General features: G+C 41.7%; 1 protein-coding gene across 1 annotated transcript in view; it reads left to right on the top strand.

The window, feature by feature from the left end:
• PRKN (parkin RBR E3 ubiquitin protein ligase) overlaps nucleotides 1-24,338 on the top strand; it is a 1,042,635-nt gene that overhangs the window by 214,717 nt on the left and 803,580 nt on the right. The window contains exon 4 of the mRNA XM_034669425.1: nucleotides 21,386-21,507. Within this exon, the coding sequence (XP_034525316.1) occupies nucleotides 21,386-21,507 (122 nt within the window). The remainder of the gene's footprint in view (nucleotides 1-21,385; nucleotides 21,508-24,338) is intronic.

The raw sequence follows: 24,338 nt of genomic DNA, 5'->3' as shown, positions 1-24,338 counted from the left end.
GTGTCCCTTTAATGGGCACTCTGACCACTAGAAGCCAGGTTCAAAGCCAGCAGGAGATTCACTTTCTTTCATCTTTTCTTTCGGGAAAGACTTGGGTCCCTTTTGCAAGAGGATCAGGCTTGTACACCAGGGGTCATCTTGGGGACTGTCATAGAATTCTGCCTCCAATATTGTCCAAGTTCATAAAACTAAAAAGTTGGGATTCAAGCTAAAGTCTCTTTGACTCTGAGACCCCTCCACAAAATCTCTTCTTATCCTCACTCTCACATGGATCTTGTCCTCAAACACAACAAGTACCTGGTGTTGGAAACCATTAGCACAGAGTTCAAGAAGACTGTGTTACTGGCTCAGTGTCTGAATTCTCTATACCTTTAACTTTCTGCTGATTCTGTTGAAAATGCTTTCTTTTTCACAATGATGCCATTGTCAAGCTGAGATCTCAACATGATAAAGCAAATATTGTCATCTTACAATTTCCCCTTAATGTACAGTTGTTAAAAAGCCCTTTCAGAACTTACTGAGCTTCACCTGAATATTTTTATCTCAAAAACCAGTGAAGAAACATTCTGGGTTTCCACCTCTTTTGCTCCATTGACATTGTATTGTAAGCTCCCTGTACTTCTCAATCATCTTATTTTTTGTAATAAAATAATACCAGGCAAGCAAGGTTTGTGTCGGTGTGATGGCTTGTGAGACTAAGATATTTGACTGAATAGTTTGGAGAAGTTTTGCTAAGCTCTGGCCATGCCACTGTGACATCACGTGAGTGGTACCTCGTGCCACGGGCCACACTCACGTTTTATGGCTACTCTAAATGTGGGTACATCCAGAACTACGCTCATTTGAAAAGTTCAGTGGCTTTGGTTTCAGATAGCAATCAAAGCTGGAAACCAGGACTTCGGGAAGGCCTTGTTATTTTCTTGTAGTTCAGTAAATTTCATTCATCAGCCAAGTTGCTGACAAAGAAATACACAGATCCAAAATGATTGTCAAAGCAAAGAAGGTCTATTTCATTTTGCTGCCAATTCAGTGTCTTCAGCTAACAGCAAATGCAAGTCACTCAGCTGGGCACTAGGGGTGAGGAAGAAGAAAAGACATAATTTCTTAATAAATAAACATGTTGGAAAGAGACACAGGCAGAATATGCATTATTTGTACATTGGATTCTTAAAAAAGAAATGAGGCCAGCGGGAACAAATCCTTCACCCTGGTGCGTGCTGACATAATGAGGGGAGATTTTCAGACTGGTTTGGTTACCATTCTCTCCTTTGTGTTCTCATGTAGCCCCTTGGACATAAACACTAACCACAGAATGGGGCAGCGGACCAAAACAACACGGGGCAATTCAGGCGTAAATATTATCTATGAATGCATTTACCACACATCCCATTTCAAGACACAGGTGAAACACAAAAGTGCGGCATTTACTGGGTACTTAGTCTGTTTCCAACCCTTGCATGGAAGTGCCTGCCGAAGACTGTGCCTGGAACACGTTCAGGTGTTACTCCCCCACTAGGGTTTGTCTGTTCTTCCCCTGCCTTTGCTACGAGCAGTCCATTCTGTGCCCATCAGGACGTGGTTCACTGGTTTGCTAACCTCTTTGTACTTGAACTTTGACTCTTTACTCTCAATTGATTTTTGTCATTCTTTTAGCTAATGTAGATATTTTCCCTCCATGTGCTCTGGCCTAGCTGGGCTCACCCTTGACTGTTCTCGCTCAGGGGGTTTGGAATTAGGGACCAGCCACTAAATATGTTCTTTCACTGGTTGTTCTCAGCATTTATTTGTAGTGTGACTGTTATCCTCATTTTGCAGATAGGGAAACTGAGGCTCCAGATGTTTGCAGTACTGTCTGAAGTCAGACAGCTGCTATTAAACCAAATGGCATTGGAATCCAGTGTATTCCTGAATCCAAAATTATATTCACTGCAGCCCCTCCCCCATCTCCAGCTTTGAAGTTTGATTTTAGTGTCTTAAAGAGGCTGCCTTTAAAGTATCAAATCTGATTTCAGAAAGCTGGAGTGCACTGTGGCCAAAAGAAGGAAGGTGCTGGAGTCATAGTCAGTGGGTTTAAATCCACAAATGACATTTCTAAAGCCACATGACCCTGGGCAGCTGACATTGCTGACACTCAGACTTTTCATCTGAAAAACTCGTAAAATAGATACATAAACTCCTCGGGGATCTTCTACGGAGACTAACATCGAGCAGGCGTGATAGTAGGCACTCAATAAATGGCATCTGGTCACGATGGAGTTGTCATAAACAATTATTAAGGAATATAAGATTAAAGAACATATATTCTGGTTTTACAGTCTTATTATAAGCCAAAATCTCAAAGTCATACACTTTGAGAGAGCAGATCTTTATAATTAATTTTCCTGCAAAAAAGAAGCCATGATAATACCGTAACCACACGAGTGTGTGTTTCCTGCAGGTCAATGACATTTATGGGTGTTCTCATGGCACACCCCCAATGCAAGTGTCATTTAATCTCTAAAATGTAATTACTTCCTGAGCAAAGAATCAAAGCAAGGAAAAACTAGCAACCCAAACAAAAGCGGTTTAATTGTAGATCTCTATTTGTGACATGGAGTAAAAACAAAACAAAACAAAAAACAAAAACCCTGATTATCTTAATAAAGTATGCTTTCTCCTCCATGCTGTGGAGGACAGCTGAATGATGCATATGTGTTTCTCATCTTTATTTTAAAACGTGAATGAGTTTTGTACCTAATAATGCCTTTTCCTGTTCATTCTGGATGAAAATCATCTCTGGCAGAAGCAAGACACAGTACCAAAGATCTATTTGGCCAGATTTTGCAATCTGCAGTTCAATTTAGAAATGAAATAAGACTAGTAATGAACAGCAGAAGAAACCGAAGAGCTAAAAAGCGAATGACTCGTCAATTTTTATTATTTTCACTAACCAGTCTGGTCATTGCCTATGCAGTCTGTAGATAAAGAACTATTTTACAGGGCTCCGCATCTACTAGGTTTTAGTAGATTTTATGGGCAAGTTTCTGTAAGGAGAAGCTGAGCCTCAGGTTGAGAGTTGTCTGAAGAGAGAAGCATGCGGGCTGGCAGCAGGGAGACAGACAGGAGATAAGCAGAGGACCTTTCTTTAACTCAGTGCCCTGGGCAAGAGGGGAGAGCTCTGAGCATCATGTGACCCGCCTGCTGCTCCAGTTCCCCCGACAGGGGCTTTGTCCTTAGAGTCCCAGCACGGTCTCAGTGGGATCCCACGCTGCAGGGTGCTTTCTCCTCCTGGGTCGACTGTTTTCTGTCCGCTCAGCTGACATCTGAACCTCATGAATCTTTTTATCAATGGTTTCCATACCTTGCAGTGCATCAGCATTACTCAGTGAGCTTCAACAATAACCAGCAACTAAACCTGAATCAATAACCAATTTCCAGGCCCAGCCCCAGATATGTGGATTTGCAAGGGAGGCTGTCCAGGGCAGGCTCATCCTGCTCCAAGGTGCGGTCCTCCCCAGGACTCTAGACCGCCACACACTTCAAGGTCTCTCCCTTTGCGACATACCCTGGACCAGGGAAGAGAGAACAGAGAAACGAGCCGCCTCTTGATTTGGGTGACTCCATGGCCCCTTTCAGCAGGGGGACAACAAGCCATACCCAGGATCCCTCCAGCCCCTGCCTAGAGCACCTGATTCCCTCCGGCCTTAGCTCCCTGTGTGTGGTTCCACATACTATATCCCCCTTTACACCAGCCTGCCCCAGTGGTATGTCTGCATGGAGCTCGCCTGCGTACTGGAAGCACCTCCAGGATCCTGCTGCTCTCCAGGAAGGACTTCAAGGAAGTCAGGAAGGTTTATGGACTGTAGCCCTTTGTCTAGATGGCCCTGACTCTTGACAGTGTTGGTCGGTCCTCTCAAAGTCTGACCCGGCAACCCCAGGGTGAAATACAGTGTTTGAGTCATGTGGGTGGTGTTTCTACTTCAACTGGACTCTAAACCACCTATTTCTCTCACCAAGAGATTGTGCTGGAATTCCATCCCTCATTTCTGTTTGTCTCCTTCCTTCGGGGACGTTTTCATACCGATTTTTTTTTTCCTTGAGCTAAAAGTAATTAATCCTCTCCATGGAAATTTAAATAGTTTTCTAATTGATGTATTTATTCATAGTATTCTTTTTTTTTTTTTAAAGGTAAGGACCAAGTTAGAAAAATCACAGCATGTAATGTAAGGAGAGGGAATGGAGGTGTTTGCTGTTCTGTACCCCTCACCCTCCACACACAAGCTATAGGAAGAGGGAGCAGAAACAGGAGAGACAAGAGAAGAGCTGGATGGGAACTGATGATAGACCTCAGTGTATGTACCACATGGAGAGCAAGTCAGGAGCCCACAGCTCCGTTGGAGTTACGGCAGTGAAAAGAGCCCATGGGTATCACGGAGCAATGTTCCAGGAGATCACAGGGATGCAGAGTGTGATTTTATGAGACTGCGTGTTCTCTCTCAGTGTTCATCTCTTTGTCCGTGGTTCTCTGGCAATTCTGTGCTCTTTCTTCTAGATAGTTCTTTTTCTTTTTCTCCATACCTTCCTGTCTGCTACCTTTTTTTTTTTTTTTGGCCTCTTTTTTGGCCTCGCTTTCTCTGTTCTTCCATTTTTCACTCTCCTCCTGCCACATCTCTAAAGGGAAGCATAGAGAGATAGATACATACATACATACATACATACACATACAGAGAGAATTTATTCTATAAAGCTTTATCTTTTATTATAATTTTAAAAGGCAAGCCTATTTTAGAAGTTTATTTTCATTATTATAAACATAATGTATCTTTACTGTAAAAAAGAACAAATTTGGAAATTCAAGGAAAACAAAATACAAAGAAAAAATTAAGATAAATCAACCCACTCACCCCTGTAGCAAGGTAGTAAGTAAATAAAGCAAAACAAACAAAAAAAACCTCTAATGATTTTATCATCTGAGAAACTTTTGGTAAACACCTAAAGTAAGGTTTTTAAAATTTTTTTTGGATTTTATTTATTTTTGAGAGAGAGAGAGAAGAGTTGGGGGAGGGGCAAAGGGAGAGGGAGAAGCAGGCTCCCCACTGAGCAGGGAGCCTGATGCGGGGCTCGATCCCACAACCCTGGAATCATGATCTGAGCCAAAGGCATATGTTTAACCAACTGAGCCACCTAGGCACCCTAAAGTAATATATTTTAATGAGTGTTTATAAACTAAATAGGAAAGTAGCATTTTTAAAAATAATTTTTACACTTTTTTGATATAAATTATTGACCTTGGTTGAAGAAAGATTCAATTATAGGATGTGTGTATTAGTTGTATGTCTATATTTATAGAAGAAACACTGTGTGTGTATGTGTGTGTGTGTGTGTATACTGATAATTTTAGTAATATTTGCAGTATATCAATTAACTATTAAAGTTGGATTGAGTCTGTTTCAGGCTTTTCCTGGTATAATTCCTATCATAATTATTACTGTGATTCTAATTTAATTTAATCAGCTTTTGCTTTAAACCCTGAAGCATTAGTTTCTTCCAAATTCCTTATTTTATCCCCAAGAGTTCCCGTCCCAAAGCTGAAGTACCTAACCAAAAGGAGAGTTTGCTTCTTAAGTAAGATTTTGCTGAGTCCTGCAATCATAGTCTGCAGCCCGGCCTCGGCATTCAGTCCTGACGAGCTCCACGTGTAAGGGAGGGGTTATTCATCAAGCTTTCTTGTCCTGTGACAGCACTACCTCAAAGTGAAAGGGTGACTCTGGAGCTCCAGAGAGCCCCTTTGCAAGATTCTAAGTCCGTCCCATTCAAGCCACCAGGTGGTTTGGACAGGTGATTAAACCACGGGTCATCGCCTGAAAAGTCAGACAAACGCGGTTGCAAAAAGGACTGTTTGTGAAATCAGATTTTTCAATCAGTGTGAAAAATCTGCTTAGCAATGTGATAGTACCTTTCAGGCAATGACAGCGCTCCCCCAAATGGTGGCTTCAGCTGTTGGGAAGAGGCCATGCTGTCCATTTGGAGTCCAGAAGGGCTAGTTGACTGCCCTCAGCGTTTTTCAGGCTTTCTCGTATATTCGGCGATGACCATCAATGGCATCAACCTGAAATCCAAAGCCTGTTATGTCGAATAAACAATAATTTCAGTAGTCTTAATACTATTAAAATAAGACTCTCTGTTTTCTTAATGCTGACACAAACATGGCTGGCGTAATGTAACCTTCCCTACGCAATGTAGTTAAATGAAGATTTATAACCAATTTATATTTAATCTTCTGACAACATTCATTTAGCATTGCCAAATAACAGAAGCTGAGAAACATTTTGTTTTAGAATCCTGACACTGTAAAAATAATTATCAACCTGCATGTCATTTTAATGGGTCTGAAAGAACATTCCTCATTATATTGTCACAGAGATTAAGTTATTTTAGGGTCCGGTCATTGTGATCTTATCTTTTGCAAGCTAAAAGACTTTTTTGTGCCACCGTGCTCTTTTTCAGTCTGGTTGCTTGATTTCCTCCACATATCTGCCATTATTTATTCACTGACACAGAGAGAAATGAACGGCGTGAAATGTGATCTCCACCCTCAAAATTCTGAAGTCTAATAGGGTTGATAAAAATATCTATGGGATATGGTGGATTGAAAGTGATCTAAGTACCAGGAATAAAATGTAAATAAAATGTAGTGGGAATTAGGGGAAGAGGATTTACGTTTGATGGATGAATCCAGTAGGACTTCCTGGAGGAGGTGGTATTTTTGGACCTCAAAAGATTGTGGGGGAGGGGAACTAGGGTGTGTAGAAATAGGGAGAAATGATGCATTTTGAGATTTGTAAGCAAGGTAGAGGGGAAGGAGTAAAGGTGGATATTTATTGAGGCTTTTTACAATCCTCTCTCCTCAAGAAGAAGAAGGTTTTAAAGTATATTTTACAAAAGGCAAAATCATGACTCTCGAGCAAATATAAAATGAACACATTTGAAATATTTTATTTAATCCATTCATTTTTGAGGGACATCATAAGATGTTATTACCAGTCCCAAGAGCACTTGAGAAATTATGTCCAAGAGCTCATTCATCTTTGGGGTTCTCTGTTTCTCAGCTCAGAAATTATTATCTACTGGACAAAAATCTACAAATCACAAGTAACTTCACTAAGTCTGAGACCTCAAATCAAGATTAACATTGAATATGGAGGGGTGGTGGTTGGGAGGATGGGGTAACTGGGTGATGGGCATTAAGGAGGGCACGTGATGTGATGAGCACTGGGTGTTATATGCAACTGATAAATTATTGAACACTGCATCTGAAACTGACGATGTACTATATGTTGGCTAATCGAATTGAAATTAAACAAAAAAGAAAAAGAAAGATTAACATTGACTATATTCCCATAGACCTGAATGGCTACACCTGGCTATTTACATTTAACTTAAATAAATATAAATTATATTCAAAAGTACTTCCTTGGGTGCACTCATCACACTTGATGTGCTCAGTAACCACATGTGCCCAGTTAGACAGCACAGACGGAACATTTCAGCATTGGAGAAGGTTCTATTGCACAGCACTGCCCTGGAAAACCTTTGGGTGGCTTTTGCCCCCATGATTTTGAAAGCACTTGCTGCCCACATTTTTTGCCTTATTTCCAAGTTTTTGATACTTACTTTGGTGGCAGTAGGAAAGGATTTGTCGTGTGAGGGCAGTTTGGCTTGAACATAGAGGAGTAGGGAAAGTAAAGAGAGAGCATAAGTGGCGGGCCAGCAAGGGAGGTGCTGAGTTTATTAAGCCAAGCAGTTTGAATCTCATTCAGGAGGCAATGAGGAGACATTTAAGGAGAATGCAATGATCAAAGATTTACTTTAGGAAAATGAATCTGAAAGCAATTTGGAGAATTGATAGGATCTAGAGAGTGCAAAGACAGAATGACCTGTTAGTAAATTGCTTTTGTCCAGAGGAGAAGGGAAGGAAACAGAGGGAACCCCACAAGGACAATGGACACACACCTGTGCTTAGACACACCTGCTGTGTTGTTATCACCTGGTGCACGTGGTGTATAATGCGGCAGTGACATTGCATGTTTACCTGCGTTTCACAAGGCAGAGAAGATAAACTGCTTCTCACATAAATAACCGTTTTGGGAATTGTTGGTGTCAGAGAATCATTTAAGAAGTCTCAAAGAGCTGATTTCACAGAAATGCTGGTCAAACTGGTGCTGCTTTAAAAAGATTTTATTTGTGTTTATGATTCTTGGTGAAAATTCATTTGTAGTGATAGAATAAAAATGCTAAAACAGGGGCGCCTGGGTGGCGCAGTCGTTAAGCGTCTGCCTTCGGCTCAGGGCGTGATCCGGACGATCCTGGATTGAGTCCCACATCAGGGTCCTCGGTTGGGAGCCTGCTTCTTCCTCTCCCTCTCCCCTGCTGTGTTCCCTCTCTCACTGGCTGTCTCTATCTCTGTCTAATAAATAAATAAAATCTTTTTTAAAAAAATGCTAAAACAAGTTCTTATGATAGTTTATTAGATATTTCTAATGTATAGAATCAACATAGCAGATTGAGATGTTTATCCAGTTGATGCCTGTCAGTATGCTGATGTAATTTGAGGGTGGAAGGCTTCTATACACACGAACAAACAGGGACATCATGATGTTCAAGGTGGTTAAGAATGTCGCAATAGGAACACACCCTGATGTGGGCAAGTCAGCCCATCATCACTGAGTGGTTAAAGGGAACAGACCCCTAAAATGAAAACGTTTAAGGGAAATAGAAAGAGGTCAATAAATAATTTGTGCTCATTTAATACGTCACTAGGCTAGGTACCACTGATCCCCTAGTTGCTTGCCAAAATTGGAAGATAGAAACATGAAACAGGCCCTTCTCCTGAGAAAACTGTGGTTGCACACAAAAACAAAACAAAACGCAATAAAACAAACCCAGGCATATACAGTAGTTACGTTAAATCTAATAAATACAAGTCAAATGAGCCAAAACGCTGAGGAGTTGTAAGAGAGGGACACTCGCTCTGCCTGTTGTGTGAAAGGGGAGGCAGGACTTCTGGAGGACCTCACATTTGACACTTGATGCAGACTCTTTTAAAGGCGAGTGTGGCTTCCTGATGGAGAGAATTGGTCCCAGGCCAAAGGCAGGTGTGGAGGCCTGAGGATACAGCGCATGGGGATCGTAAGTGTTTGATTTCGTTACTGCACAGGGCAGTGGCGATTAGTTTGTGAAGTTGGCTGGGAAAAACCACGAGGGGCTGTGATGAACCATTTCGGCTGTGAATGGCAACATTTGTGATTATTTAGCACCCGAATAGACAGCACATATTCTAGTATTGTTTTTGATAATGATAATTTAAAATATTTCTATAGGAAAACCATAGATTTCCATTTTATAGTAATATACAAAGTGCAAGTGGATTTTAATAAAAAGTCCCTTGCCTGGCACTCCTTTGGGATCCACCCAGGGACCCTGGATGGCAAGTCATCAGCATCCTCCAGGGGAAGAGCACTTCTGTATGTAAGCAGAAGCTGGCATCTTTTCCTTTCTTTTTTCCTTTCCTTTTTCTTTTCTTTTCTTTTCTTTTCTTTTCTTTTCTTTTCTTTTCTTTTCTTTTCTTTTCTTTCTTTTCTTTTCTTTTCTTTTCTTTTCTTTTTCTTTTCTTTTCTTTTCCTTTCCTTTCCCACTTTTATTATTTTTTTTAAGTATGTTGTATAATGTGTTTTTAGAAGACAATTCCTTTAGCAGCTTGGAAGTTTCTTTGCTCAGGAGGAGAGGAAAATAGAGGAAGGGGGTGTAATATTTGGGGTGGTGGGGTGTGTTGGCTACAAAAGAGAGCCTGAGCCAGGATGGGAACCATAGAAGGAGATGACAGAAGAAACTTGGAGCTGTTGTTTCTGAAGTAGCTGTTGAAGATGTTGGGGTGGGGGGTGGATGGAGCTGCTGAGAGGGGGTGAACCATGGTTCCTGGATCCTGACGTGGCTGTCCCAGGGCATCATGATTCTGTTGATCCATCAGATCATGTGTAGGATTCCCGAGGTACCAGGGCTCCAGGTCGTGAAGCTAGAACACAGTGTGACCAGAGGGGACATCACAGACTCTGGATGCCGAAGTAGCTGCATCTCTCCACCCACCTTCCCTTAATCAGCGCGCCTGTTTGTTTTGGCCAGAGCCGTTTGAAGGCATTTCTTAGGTTGTCCCAGAGACCTTGATTTCCATAGATTGTACGAGTGGTGTGATACCTGAGACCTGAAGCACGATGTTCAGGGATGTTGGGGGTTCACTGCCCAACAGCACTGAGCAGATGTGGGCAGATGCCTCATCTCTGTCTTCCCACGGTCTCAGGATTCCAGAAGGTGTGAGCAGATGCACCTGGATAGAAGGCAGAATTGTGGGAACATGCAGCTCGATCATTTCAGACATTGAAACTCAAAGAACTTTCAAGAGGAGAGACTGTACTGTAAATATATATTCTTTCCCCCACTCTAAGTTCATTCTCTACTCTTCAGAGGATACTAGGGTCCTTCTCTGCTGTGCAGGCTTTTGATAAATATCCTTTAAGATACTTATGGATTGTGTCAGGGTTACTTTTGGATTTTAAAGCTGTTAATGTAAGGACTGTCTTGATGATGTTTTAGGATTTTCTCACATATTGCTAAAGTCTCAAGCACATGGTGAGGTTCCTGTTGATGTTTGCTGTTAATGTTATTGATAGACAGAATCTTGATATTCCTGGTGTTCTTCTGTTTCTTTATGACCGTCACCCTGCTTCCTTCCCACTATTCTTCCCTTCCCCCAACCAACTTGACTCTAGGCAGACAAGGTTCACCATGCTTAGAAAGCTAGATGTTTCCTAAGAAATTATACAGATATTTCTTTCTTCTCTCCTTTTCTATTTTAGTTTTCCTTTTATAGAGGTGGTGCGGAATATATGCCAGCTTGTGATTCTGTAGCACTCCAAAAGCAAGACCCCCCCCACCAGGTACAGCAATACTGATCAGTACTGAAGGTAGCACAGACATTACTGTAACCTGCAGCCCAAACGTAGTGACCCTCTTGTACTTCACAATATTGAACTAAAATGGACTTGCCTAATCTCTCCGATTTCTCAATTATTTGATCAATCAACTGGATCAGTCTCTACAATGGACTACACTATTCTACTCTGAAAGTGGGTGTGGAGGATAAAAATGAAACCACTGGTCACCTAAACCCCAACCTTAGGAGCGTAAATTCTGATTTAAATGCATGAAGCCATCACAGAAGATGGGGTGCATCAGGGTGATGTGGACATTAAGCTTGAAGACCAGGAGAGAGGAGTCCCAGAGCTGGGCCATGATGTATGAGCAGGACTGAGATGGGTCCTAGGAGGCCCTTTCCATGAAGCAAGAAGACTTCAATGGTCAAGGGTCCCAGGGTACCTGTGCAAGGTGTTTTAGCCAGAGTGCTTCTCCTGTGTACTTCTGGAAGCTTATGAATTCACAACATGACTATCAGCCTTGATTAAGAGAAGACAATAATTTTATCTTTTTTTTCCCAGCCTGATGACATCACCTTATATTTCTAACTAATCACTGTCACGAAAGAAAAATAATTTTCTCATATTTTAAGAAGCAGTAGAGATTTTCTGAATCTCAGTGACCACCAAAAGGTTTTCAAAATCAATGCTGAGAAGGATCAGATTTATTAACATTACATATTTTGTCTTATCATTTGGTACAGGCCAAATAGGATACTTAAAATATTGGAATTTGTAAGAGGATATTTAACAGTAGTAATGAAAATTGGAAATATTGTGCTAAAATGGAATATTTATACCAAACTAATTATCTTGGCTATTGTAGATGCAATAAAATGAAGAAAGTGGGAGTGGGGAGGGTCATGCCTGTCCTGCTATAGTCTCTAATTGGAGCCATTCCACTGAGTCTTCATTTCCTTAACAGGTTTTGCTAACACTTGGACTATTTAAAATAAGGAAATTGTAAAATTGTGTTGTTTTTTAATAGCAAGAAAAGTTTCACTTCTGCAAAAAAATAAAAATAAATTCATTGATTTCAAGGTCAGACCATGGATTACCATTTCTTGCTTTAACATGCAATTTTAGAACATGTGCTAAACTGTTAAAAACGAGATTTACTTTTCCTTATTTATAGTTGCTATACCTGCACATTCTTCCTGAATTCCAGTGCTGTAAAATGTTAATAGAAATTTCCATGAAACCTTTAGTGCTAATTGGATGAGAGAAATGGGTTGGTAAGGCAGTTGATGATTGCTGGCAATTGTTCATAATCGCCAACCTGTGTTCAAGTGCCACTTTTTAGCAGCCGTAGAATTAATCCCCTAGAGTATTTAGTAAAAACCACCATCCCAGTCAAGCTAGTACCACGTGGGTGAGGAACAAGTAGATGCTTCGTAATCAGAAAAACTTGTATTCAAATCTCTGACCACTCCTGTGGCCATACTGGGGATGCTGTTCAACTTCTTTGAGCTTGTGTTTCCTCATTTATAAAATGGTGATGGTCACACCTGTGTTTCAAGGCATAAACACTAATACTGCCATTAAAATGAAATTTTGAAATCCATTTTGAATCTCCTTCAGTACCATTTTACAAACACACACACACACACACACACACGAGTTTTCATTTTGAAAGTATTTTTTTAAGTGCATTAGCTAGCTTGAAAACTTTACCCTCTAGACTGGATCCACACAATTATTTACTTTTTCCATTCTTTATTTTTTTACAATCCATCTCTAAGTGATTCATGGGAAAAATATTCTAGTGAACATTAAATCAATTAAGGACTTTCCATCATGGTTTATGTTCCATAATGTTAATTGTAAAGGATGTGGTTGAATTTGAAGCAATTTTAAAGAGAACTATACCCCAACTGTTTCTAAAAATTTAGAGGTAGGATTAAGATGGAAATAATATGTAGGAATCAACATTTTTTAAAGATTTTATTTATTTGAGGGAGACCACGAGTGGGGTACGGGGCAGAGGGAGAATCAGACTCCCGACCGAGCAGGGAGCCCGATATGGGGCTCGATCCCGAGACTCCAGGATCATGACCTGAGCCGAAGGCAGATGCTTAACTGACTGAGCTCACCCAGGTGCCCCAGGAATCAACGTTTATAAAAGTTGGAGAGTGGTCACCTGAGGAAACAGGAGGACTAAGTGCCCACAGGTATAAGTAGCTGGGAGTAAACTGAATTCTAAATTCGTTGACAGCAGGTAAGGGTAGCTAAAATGTACCATGCGTCCAGTATGTGTCAGACACTGTGCTGTGTGCTTTACTCTGTTTCCCTTTGTTACGTCCTCACAACAGCCTATGAGTTAGGAGCCACTAGCATTCCTATTTTGCGTCTGAGAAAACAGGGCCCGAGGGTTAATTGAGTTGCCAAAGGTGCTGAGGCCGGGCTGTGGTCTGGACCTAGATGGACACGTCCTGAACTGTAGAGATTTTGTCTGAGGAAATAGTGAACAGTCATCTGTAGTGTCAAGAATTCATTCCGTGTAAATTAGAGTTATGGGTGTTCGTTCAGTATTTTGAAGAGCTGTGACTTCTTTTTTGTCCCCCACGGTAATGACACCCTGCCAGTGTCCATTCCTGGGAAGAATAAGCAACCAGATGGACCCGGGCTTGGCTTTGAACCAGATTATTTATTTAAACCTAATCCTTAAATTATGCTTCACTCTACAGTTTTGTCTTGCCATGGGAGATTTGGTTATTACTTTCAAAATGAATAACGGAAAATAAATTGGCAACAACCACCTCCCCGGCAAACAGGCAGAAGCATTAGCTTTAATCTGCAGTTTTTGTCTCCCCAGATGACATTATTGTGCAGATATGTTAAAGACCCTAGCACAGGGGCATCTGGATGGCTCGTCCGTTAAGCATCTGACTCTCGATTTTAGTTCAGGTCATGATCTCAGGGTCCTGAGGTCAAGTTCTACATCGGACTTGGGGCTGAGCTTGGGGCTTGCTTAAGATTCTCTCTCTCCCTCCCCTCCCTGCTCTCTCTCAATCAATCAATCAATAATAAAAACCCTAGCATAAAAATTGAGAATTAAGTTATAACTTTTAAGAGCTGAGGATCCATAGAGATTGCTAACCATGTTTTAAAAGTGCATCAATTGACTGGGGTTATGTAATTGCAAGTTGTTTATAACACAGTTTTACCTTGGTTACTCTGCAGGAGTTAAGACTATGGCTTGTTAAAAACCTGGAATAGTGTGGCTGGGTTCAGTGGGGTGTCATAACCCATTGGGTAAGGGTTGAAATGAAATGTGTTTCTGTGTAGCAAGTGCCTCCTTTAAAGTAGTTCTACTTGTAAATTTTCAGAATTCGGGTTTTTTTTAAGGCAAGAAACAACAATTGCTGGGGAGAATGTGGAGAAAGGTGATCTCTCCTACATTGTTGGTGGGAATGCAAGTTGGTACAGCCACTCTGGAAAACAGCGTGGAGGTCCCTTAAAAAGTTAAAAATTGAGCTACCCTATGACCCAGCCATTGCACTACNAAGAAGCTGTGGTCCATATATACAATGGAATATTACTCAGCTATCAGAAAGAACGAATTCTCAACATTTGCTGCAACATGGACGGCACTGGAGGAGATAATGCTAAGTGAAATAAGTCAAGCAGAGAAAGACAATTATCATATGATTTCTCTCATCTATGGAACATAAGAACTAGGATGATCGGTAGGGGAAGAAAGGGATAAAGAAAGGGGGGTAATCAGAAGGGGGAATGAAGCATGAGAGACTATGGACTCTGAGAAACAAACTGAGGGCTTCAGAGGGGAGGGGGTGGGGGAATGGGATAGACTGGTGATGGGTAGTAAGGAGGGCACGTATTGCATGGTGCACTGGGTGTTATATGCAACTAATGAATCATCGAACTTTACATCAGAAACCAGGGATGTACTGTATGGTGACTAACATAATATAATAAAAAAAACATTAAAAAAAAAAAGAATTTGGTTGTTTTTTTTTTCCCACTTAACATTCAAAGATTTCGGATTATATTAAGTCCTATATACAAATTTTTCAAGTATTCTTTTTTGTTTTATTTTTATTTATATTCACCATTTTTGTGGTCTTAAAGATAATATTGATGTTACTGATTTCAAATATGATATGCTGATATTTTGAAGGATATGTGGTTAGTCCTGTAAGCTTGACTGGTGGAAAGATGTTCTGAATATTTTGTAATCATGGCCATATTCTGTTCTATGTGAATTTAGTTCTCACACCACCCTGCCTGCTACAACTTTTATATCATTCGGTGTATGGCAGAATTTACTGACCTAGCAAATAATTATTGAGTGTTTCCTAAGCTCATGGAACTGCACCAGCTGCTTGGAACATATGAAACACGGTGCAGTGTTACTTCCGGGGGTTGGAATGACAGGAAAGGCAGGACAAGTAGATGGCACGTGTGGAGCAGATTTTATTTCAGTAGTTTGCCTTAGATTGAAGTGTACATGATCCTTATCTTATCCATGATCCAAAGCAAAATGTCACACAGAAGAGATGATTCTGAGAGTCCACATTGAATGGATTTCATGTGGAACTGCTTTAGACTAACTCAATATACATTATTTAAACATTATTTAAACTAGATGAGTAGTTTCAGGTCAATATAAGGGAAAAAATGAGAATTTCAAAGGTATCAAGGAACAACTGAAGAACTCATCCCAGTGGAAAGCACAGAAGAGGAGAATAAATAACAATAAATAACAATGCCTGGGGTGCCTGGGCAGCTCAGTCGGTTAAGCGTCTGCCTTTGGCTCAGGTCATGATCCCAGAGTCCTGGGATCAAGTCCCACATCGGGCTCTCTGCTCAGTGGGGAACCTGTTTTTCCCTCTGTCCCTCCCCCGGCTTGTGCTCTGTCTCTCACTTTCTCTCTCTCAAATAAATAAATAAAACCTTACACACACACACACACACACACACACACACAAAACAATGCTGACCTTCAGAGATGGTGCTGATTTTATTTTTTTGGTATAGATGTGCTGTGCTCCTGGCTCATGAGACATAATATTCCAGAAAATGTGGCCCATCTCAGGCTGAAGGACCACTGCCCAGAAATATAATAGCAAGATTCTGGAAAATGTCGGGGGAGAAGATTCTCTAGGGCCTTGCTCCCTGTCACAGGGTCAGGGCCCCAGGTTCAAGAAATTCTGGACAGAAATAAGGTCTCTTCCACAGTGAGCTTGTACGAGTCAAACAGGCCTGAGGGTACCTCCGAAGTGATAAGAGGGAGAGGTAAACTGAGAGAATATGCTGGTCGTAGCTGAAAAATGGAGCTAATGGTACAGACATTTTCCTTGGTGTTTAAGCAACAACAACAAGGCTAGAGGAGGCAGGAGGGCCCGAGCTGGGGATACTGAGTACCAGGCTTGGCACAGTGGAGGGAGTCAGAGGAAGGCTGGGAAGGATGCCTCCAGACAGGGACTCCACCTGATTAAATGCTGGTTCTGTGGTGTTGGGACAAGTCAAGTGTGTAAAGGTGACAAAACTAAGCTGGATACTTTCATACTCTCAGATGTAATTATTTAGGGAGATATGTTATCCTTATGGGGAAATCAAAGGACGAATTCTTAGAGGACGTGCCATTTTAGCTGGACCTGGAAGGTGTGGATCAAAGATGCTGATGGCCGTGGAGATATGGCAGTCACTGTCCAGTCACACATCATGACTCGTTTGGCTTGGTCTGGGGCATGGGGCACGTGCAAGGAAGAAGTGAGAGGGAAGCTCTGTTCTGCCTCTAACGCAGCCAAGTCCCCAAGTCCTACCTCAAGGTGCTTCAGGCTCAGACGGTCCCCTGTTCCCCTCTCACCAGCCAACACTGTTTTCATGTTAGCACACCTAACAGCAGGCTGCTGTGTTTCAGTGTCACAGAAGAATCTCCTCGTATAGTGACCTGCAGGCTTGATGAGGGAGGGAGAGAGGGGACCAGACACGTCATTGTTATGTATTCTCCTTTTCTGTGCTGTCCAGTGGGATGAGTTCCTCAGTCGTTCCTCGCTACCTCCGAGATTCTCAGTGAGCGCACGGTGGCCACCACGTGGGAGGGTGTGGGTGTGGAACATTTCCGTGGTCACAGAAAGTTCTCTTGGGCAGCTTGTTCTGCTTAATGTTTTAATGTGATCATATGTGATAAGCGTAGTCGTAAATCAAATGTGTGCCTATGGTTTTATAGGACATGGATACTGAATATTATTTACTATGATATAAAACATGTTAACTCGCACTCTTTCCTCCCCGGTAAACAAATTATCTAAGCAATTAAACTCTTGATTTTCGGTGACAGCCTGTGGTAGAACCTTCTGAGGTCAAAAAAAAGTTTTCATGAGAATCAGAATGAGTATTCTCAAGTATTCATCAATCTTATTAAAACAACTTTGTTAGGCCATAAGCCCATCATCTAAAACACATTTAAAAACTGTGAACTATGCACATTATGCCAGTTTCTCAGAAAGCCAAATCAAATAATATGTATTCTTATTTGTTTTTAAAAATTTATTTATTTATTTGAGAGAGAGGACATATGTACAAATGGGGGGAGGGGCTGAGGGAGTGGGAGTATCTCAAGCAGAACCCCTGCTGAGTGCAGATCCTGACACGGGGCTCCATCCTAGGACCCTGCGATCACGACCAGAGCTGAAACCTAGAGCTGAAACCTAGATCCTGAACTGATTGAGCCACCCCAGTGTCCCAACATATGTCCTTTTTAAAAAGGGACTTCCCTCGATATGTTGTGAATATTGTTAGTGATTTCTGGAATTCCCTGGATCAAGAAGGGAGAACAAGAGAAGAGTGGAGACTTGACTAAGGATTATGTTAACTGGACAAAGTGAGTGAGAAAAACTAAAGATAATGATAAAAGCCCAATGCCAAGGAAACACTGGGGGCACCTGAACACAGAGATTCACGCTTTGGAGGGCCTGGCCCCTAGCCTTGCTTTTAATTTCTGTCCAGGAAAAAAAAAATGAACTTCTGAACAAAAGGAATGTACTTTACTTTGCAAAATCATTACATTAATAGACTCAGCCTCCTGGCTTATGATAAAATAATAATAATAACAAATAAAAATTACTGAAAGCTGTGGTGAAGGGAAGAACTTAATTGTCAGCAGGTTGTTCAGAAACATGAGCAGTTTGGCTTGCCGCACGTCAAGCCCTACACGCTGAGTTGAATCCTTCCTCCAGATTTTTTTCCAGAATTTTTTTCCCCCCTGAGAAACAGTTTCACGAAATGCACTACAAATGGAAAGTTCCTGCGGTTGGATAAAGTCTGGGACATGCTATGCTCTGTGCATCCCTCACAGAGTCACAGCCCGCTGAACATCCCGCAGTGAGAGGGCTTGCTGACCTTGACTTAATTTAGCCTCACCGCAAATGATTTGGCTCAGGAATCCCAGGTATAGGGGCTTGACACGTTTTCACAGCTTGCAAACCATGATAGCGTTCTGTAGGATATACTTAAAATATACCTGATTAGCCTCTGAGCAGAACTACTGAAACAACCAAGTCCCTCAAGGAGCTCAACAGCTTTATAGGAAAATGTCCATATTTTTAGGATGTTGAAGGATGCAGGGATGAGTAGCATGATATCTGCAAGTTAACTACAAATGACTCAGCTGAAAATACATATGTGTAGTTTATGTGTATGTACATATATGTCCACACACACATAGGGAGAGGGGCACACTCAAAATATGGGCAAATGTTCACAACTGGTGGACTACATCAAAGGACATGATGTGTAATACTTTTGACGTATTTCTCTAGTTCTGAAAATGTATTCTATAAAAAGAGGGAAGTATTACAAACCCAAACACAATCTGCATTGATTATGTTGGGCAGTGAAGGGGTGGCCATATGGAAGAGTTGATTAGGCAAGAAAAAGGATTTTAAGATCCAGGCAGAAGTAAAAAGGGAAGAAGATTCATGTTCTTGACCAGAGACAGTGACACAGCTGGAGAAAAGTCATTCCGGGACATTCTTCACTTCGCCTTGCCATACCTTTAGGAGTTAGGGCTCCATATTCAAGTCTATACCTCAGATATTCAGTCAGGCTAATGGGATCATTGCCCAGAAAACATGTCAGGGTGTTGTTTGTCCTTATTCCTGTCCTGTGCGCTCCAGGCCTCAGCGTGGCACAGAGAAGTGTGCCAGCTTTAAATAGTGTGATCCAGCCAAATTAGCGAGGAAGCCATCCTGAACAGGGGATCTCAGGATTGACCTGAAAGCCCCTACTTCTTCACCAAGTAACGCCAACAGCTTGAAATTTGCCGTCACCAGGACTGGCCCGACCTTGATCTTCTTAGACTATTAATCCCCAGCCTGCAGCCGGCTCTGGGAAGCACCGTGTAATAGATTGCATGTCATCTTCTATGCTTCTAGGTCACAGACGTGGGCATGCAGTATTTTCTGACGAACTTCTCAAGGTCTTTGCTGAAGGTTGTAGCACACAGAAGAGTTCCCCGGTCTCGGGATTGCGCCTGGCTCTATCATTTGCTGAAACAATATCGCAAACGTTGCTATTGCCCTAAGGGGGAGAGAAGAGTCATTTAGCTTCCTGCAGTTTCATAGATGCATCATTTACTATTGTAAAGCTGTTGCTAATATGCTCTTTCAACAATGCTGGCTTCTTTGCCACCCAGCTCCCCTTCATAAGCTTCTCCTTTCCCCATTTCTGTTCTCCTCCTCCTCCTCCTCCTTGTTCCTTTTTATTGTTTAACCTTTACAGTAGTAGGTTATAAAAATTGTGAAATTGGATTTGTTCCTATTTCTGATAAAGGTTTTCACACTAAGGGTTCCTGCCTCCTTCACTAAGCTCTTGGCACGAAGTAAAATTGTCAGCCCTTGTGGTCTTCTGATATTTTGTCAGTTGTTATGGTATTTTCTGTAACTTTAATATATGGTTCTATCCATTGCATTTATGATATATATAATACCTTAAGAATATATCTTATGTAATTATTACATTTGCTAGTAACAATGTGATATTTATAGATTTGGATATCTTGGCACATTAAGGCACTAAAGTTACAAAGAAGCATCAGGAAATTATAGTTTCTTGTCACTACAAACATGTATTTATATTTTATCTTCCCTTCACACTGGAAGCTAAATATTAATCTCTGGAGAATAATAACTATAAAATATATTGGTAATAAATGATAAAATTATAAAATTTGACATTTTTATTGTGCTTTACATTTTACAAAGTATTGTCACTTACAATATTAGTAAAGATGGCTGAACAAATGACAATTCAATATACCTACAGAGGCTTTTTTTAAATAAATTAGTAAGAAATAAATGGGGTTGCATTAAAACTTTAGGATGTCTCTTTGTTTCTCATTATTTTTGTACCAACTATTTTTAGTAAACCATATGTATTTGGGAGGCTGAAGGTTTTCACTCATAATGATAAAAATATCCTTTATTATTTGTAGATGATCATAATAATAATAGTAAGATTGTAAACAAACTTCATATGCCATGACATTTTATGTAACCCCCTACCCAACAAGAAGTAACGTGTAAAGATTACAAGAACTAGTTAGTAATATTATACATTTAAAAAGTCAGTCATTTTATTAGTGAGTGCTTCTAAATAAAGCAAGCTTTTTGCAGAAATGGCAGTGGGACACTGCTCTGAAAAGTCCACCTAATGTACTGAATAACACTATTTCTGTATGCTGACATTTGAGAGAAGTGATCAGAGATGTTTAGTTACTGATTTTTTTTTTTTTTGGTCCAGCTTTTATTCTTGTGTTATTTGAATGGCATTTGTCTGGGTAGAGAATACTAGTGGAACACAAAGCACCCATTTCTGCACACCACTGTCGGGCTCTGTTAAACCCCTCAGGACTCTTGTCTTACTTTATATGTGACTTCACCGGAACCCAGCAAACAGTGATCATGTGAGTCATATCATGAGAAATGGGCTGGTATGTCCCTTAAGATAAGATTTTAAGAAAAATCTAGAGCCTTCCAAACTGTGTACAGAAGCATGAAATAGAATTCAGGAGCAGTGGTCTTTAAATTTCCAATAGTCTGTACATTTCCTGTCCTTTTTACAAACTTCAGTGGCCCAGAATGCATTTCACCTCCCCGTGTTGCAAATCCACTTGGCTGGCTCTCCTGGCAGCAGCAGGTCGCTTACTCTGCTGAGTAAGTCTCAGGGCTGTTGGCAAGAAGAAGAGATTTTCGCGCTCGAGCGTAAAACTAGATTCCTAAATTAAATTGTTGTATCCTCATTGGAATCTTTATCCCACTAATGTTTCAAAATGCTCCTGGGGAGATAGTTTTAAAATTTATCTCAATTTGGATTCAACATTGATTGGCTACTTTCTCTGCTCCCCCCCCCAGCAGGTAGAGGAACCTACAACAGCTTTTATGTTTATTGCAAAGGCCCCTGTCAAAGAGTACAGCCAGGAAAACTCCGCGTGCAGTGCAGCACCTGCCGACAGGCAACGCTCACCTTGGCCCAGGTAAGGAGCTACGGCATTGGCAGAGACTGCCCAGAAAAAAAGGAATGTCTGTTTCCAGAGTTGCCTTTTGAGGTTGCTAATCAGAGAAGACCTGTGACTGAAAATAAAAGACATTCTGCTATGTGGTTGTAATGGTTAATGGTATCTGGAGTTTCACTTAAATATACATTACTCTGTAAAACATTAGGTAGTGCTGGGCCGTCGTCTCCATCTGTTTAGTCCAGGTGCCCTGAAAGGAAGCATTGAGAGTGCGTTTATAACAAAAAGAGGTTAGGCTTTGTTGAGGGTGTCTTTTAGAAGAGGCCAGGAAGGAGCCTTCTAAGACACTGGAAATTTTCTTGTCTTGATCGGTGTGTCCGTAACCTGGTTGGATATGTGTGTCAGAAGCCACTGGACTGGGGCGCCTGGGTAGCGCAGTCGTTAAGCGTCTGCCTTTGGTTCAGGGCATGATCCTGGCATTCCGGAATCGAGTCCCACATCGGGCTCCTCCGCTGGGAGCCTGCTTCTTCCTTTCCCACTCCCCTGCTGTGTTCCCTGTCTCGCTGGCTGTCTCTATCTCTGTCAAATAAATAAAATCTTAAAAAAAAAAAAAAAGAGAGAGAAGCCACTGGACTGTTGGTTGAAGATGGGCACACTTGAGGTTGCTAAATGTAATAGCTCGGTAAAGAAGTGAAAAGGAAAGTCATAGATCACCTGCAGTGTGCATATGAAACTGAGGTCTGCAGGCTACCATCTGCTGTGGTCCCCGCTTGTGTTGTATGGTTCACAAGCTAAGAATGCTTTTGCATTTTTAAGTGTCTGGGAAATATCCAAAGAGTAATGCTGTGTGGCCCATGAATGCTATATGAAGTTTAGATTCCAGTCTCCATGGTGACACTGTAGCAGAAGGCTGTGCCGCCCATCTCCTTACGTGTCGTCTGTGCAGCTTCCATGCCCAGGGCAGGGGTCATTGTTGCCACACAGACTGGATGCCCTGCGGAGCCTGACATACCTTCCTCTGGCCCCTTTGAGAAAACATGGTGGACCCCACATGTGAACCATGCACACAGCTAAGGCCATGGCTTCCCCGTGATGGTTGCACAGGATTTGGCTAAAGTTGATGTGGATGTGAATGTGCGTGAGTGAGGAGGGCATTCTGGTTGGCGCAATCAAGAGTCAAGGTCAAGGGTCTTCAGGTGATGGGGGGCTGAAGTGGGGACAAGGACCCCCTTACCACACTGGGCCCCCCTTATGGTTACATTTAGATTTTTAGTCCACAGGTGATGGGGAGCCAAGACGAAATGTTAAAAATAAAAGCAATCTATGAAATGACATTTTAGAACCTTATTAGTGCTGTAACAGTCTGTCATTGAGACTGAAGTTGGTGACAGATTGAGGGCAAAGAGGTTAATTAATAGACTCTTCATATGGTTCATGCTGGAGGAACTATGAGCCTGGGTCGGAGTGGTGGCCCATGGAAAGGGTATAACGGAGCAGCATGGAAGAACATGAAGGATACACCCAAGAAAGGAGAATCATGGATCCCCACCTCAAGCCTGGGGAAGATGGTGGAATTACTCAAAAATGCAGCTCAGTATTTCACTCTGATATAACCTCTCTGCTACACAGGTGAATCCTGTGACTGCACTTAGGGAGACAAATCCATGAGTGCTGGTTTGTCCGGGACCCACAGGACTGGACCTTTTTCTGGGGGTGTCACTGGGCAGTGCTTCTGTCTGAGAAATATGCTCTGTTAAAGTCCTACAGATGTTTCTCTTCCACCAGAATCTCTCCTCTGCCATAAGCCTTTTCCAGCGCTGTAAGCAGCCTCTTCTGTTTTTGTGGTCTGTGCTCCAGTCTTGATTGCCTCAGATGGTAGATGTGACCTATTTATATTAACTTCCAATTGTTCTTAGTGAAAACAGCAAGAACAAATTATTATTGAACCCCAAGCTTAATTATTTTCATACATTATCTAATGTATTTATTTCATATCACTCTAAGTACTGTCAATGACCTTATTTTAGATTTAGGCTTAAAGAGATTAAGGAAATGAGCTTATGAGACTAAGGGTTTGAACTGGGCTGTGTGATCTAAACTCGTAAGCTCTGCAGTTTCCCCATTTTTACCCCACATATGTTTACACTAAATGTCATATGCTCAGATATCCTCAGTGATCAGACAGGTGATTTAAGCCTTAGGTCAGAAGTATGCAGTGGAGGGGGTGAGGCCCATGTTCCGGGAAGAGACCAAGGCCCAGGTAAGGAGGCTGCTTCTGCCAGTTGTTAGCAGCGGTGGGGGTGCTTAAGGGGCCAATCTTTTACGTAATTAAGAGAAACCATAAATGTGGATTTTTATGTGAAATTTCTCATTTAAAAATATGTTCCATGGGGAAAAAAACAGAAGACAAAGAGGAAAACCAACCTGCAGCATCTGTGTAAATGCGCAAACCGGGGCCGTACCCTACAGGTTACTTGGTGCTTTAACGTGAGGTGCTTAGACAGCCGGTGTGTAGTAAGCACTTACTTCCAGTGAGTAATTGCTGAGAGGTTGTATGGTGCGAACTTAAGAAGACCACTCTCCAGACCCTTCGTACTGCACGGATTAGATTCCTACGTCAGTATTTCCCTCCTGTGTCAGCTTGGGGACGTCTGTTACCTGGGATAATGGTATCTACTCCTTATTTGTTGTAAAGATTAGTTAATACATGAAGAGTATTTAGAACAGTAGCTGGAAGGGCGCCTGGGTGGTTCAGTCGGTGAAGTGTCTGCCTTGGGCTCAGGTAATGATCCCAGGGTCCTGGGATCAAGCCCCTCGCCTGGCTCCCTGCTCAGCGGGGAGTCTGCTTCTCC

The sequence above is a fragment of the Ailuropoda melanoleuca genome, chromosome 10, assembly GCF_002007445.2.
Source record: "Ailuropoda melanoleuca isolate Jingjing chromosome 10, ASM200744v2, whole genome shotgun sequence".
Taxonomy (NCBI): Eukaryota; Metazoa; Chordata; class Mammalia; order Carnivora; family Ursidae; genus Ailuropoda; species Ailuropoda melanoleuca.
This window is presented reverse-complemented; position numbering and strand designations above follow the sequence as displayed.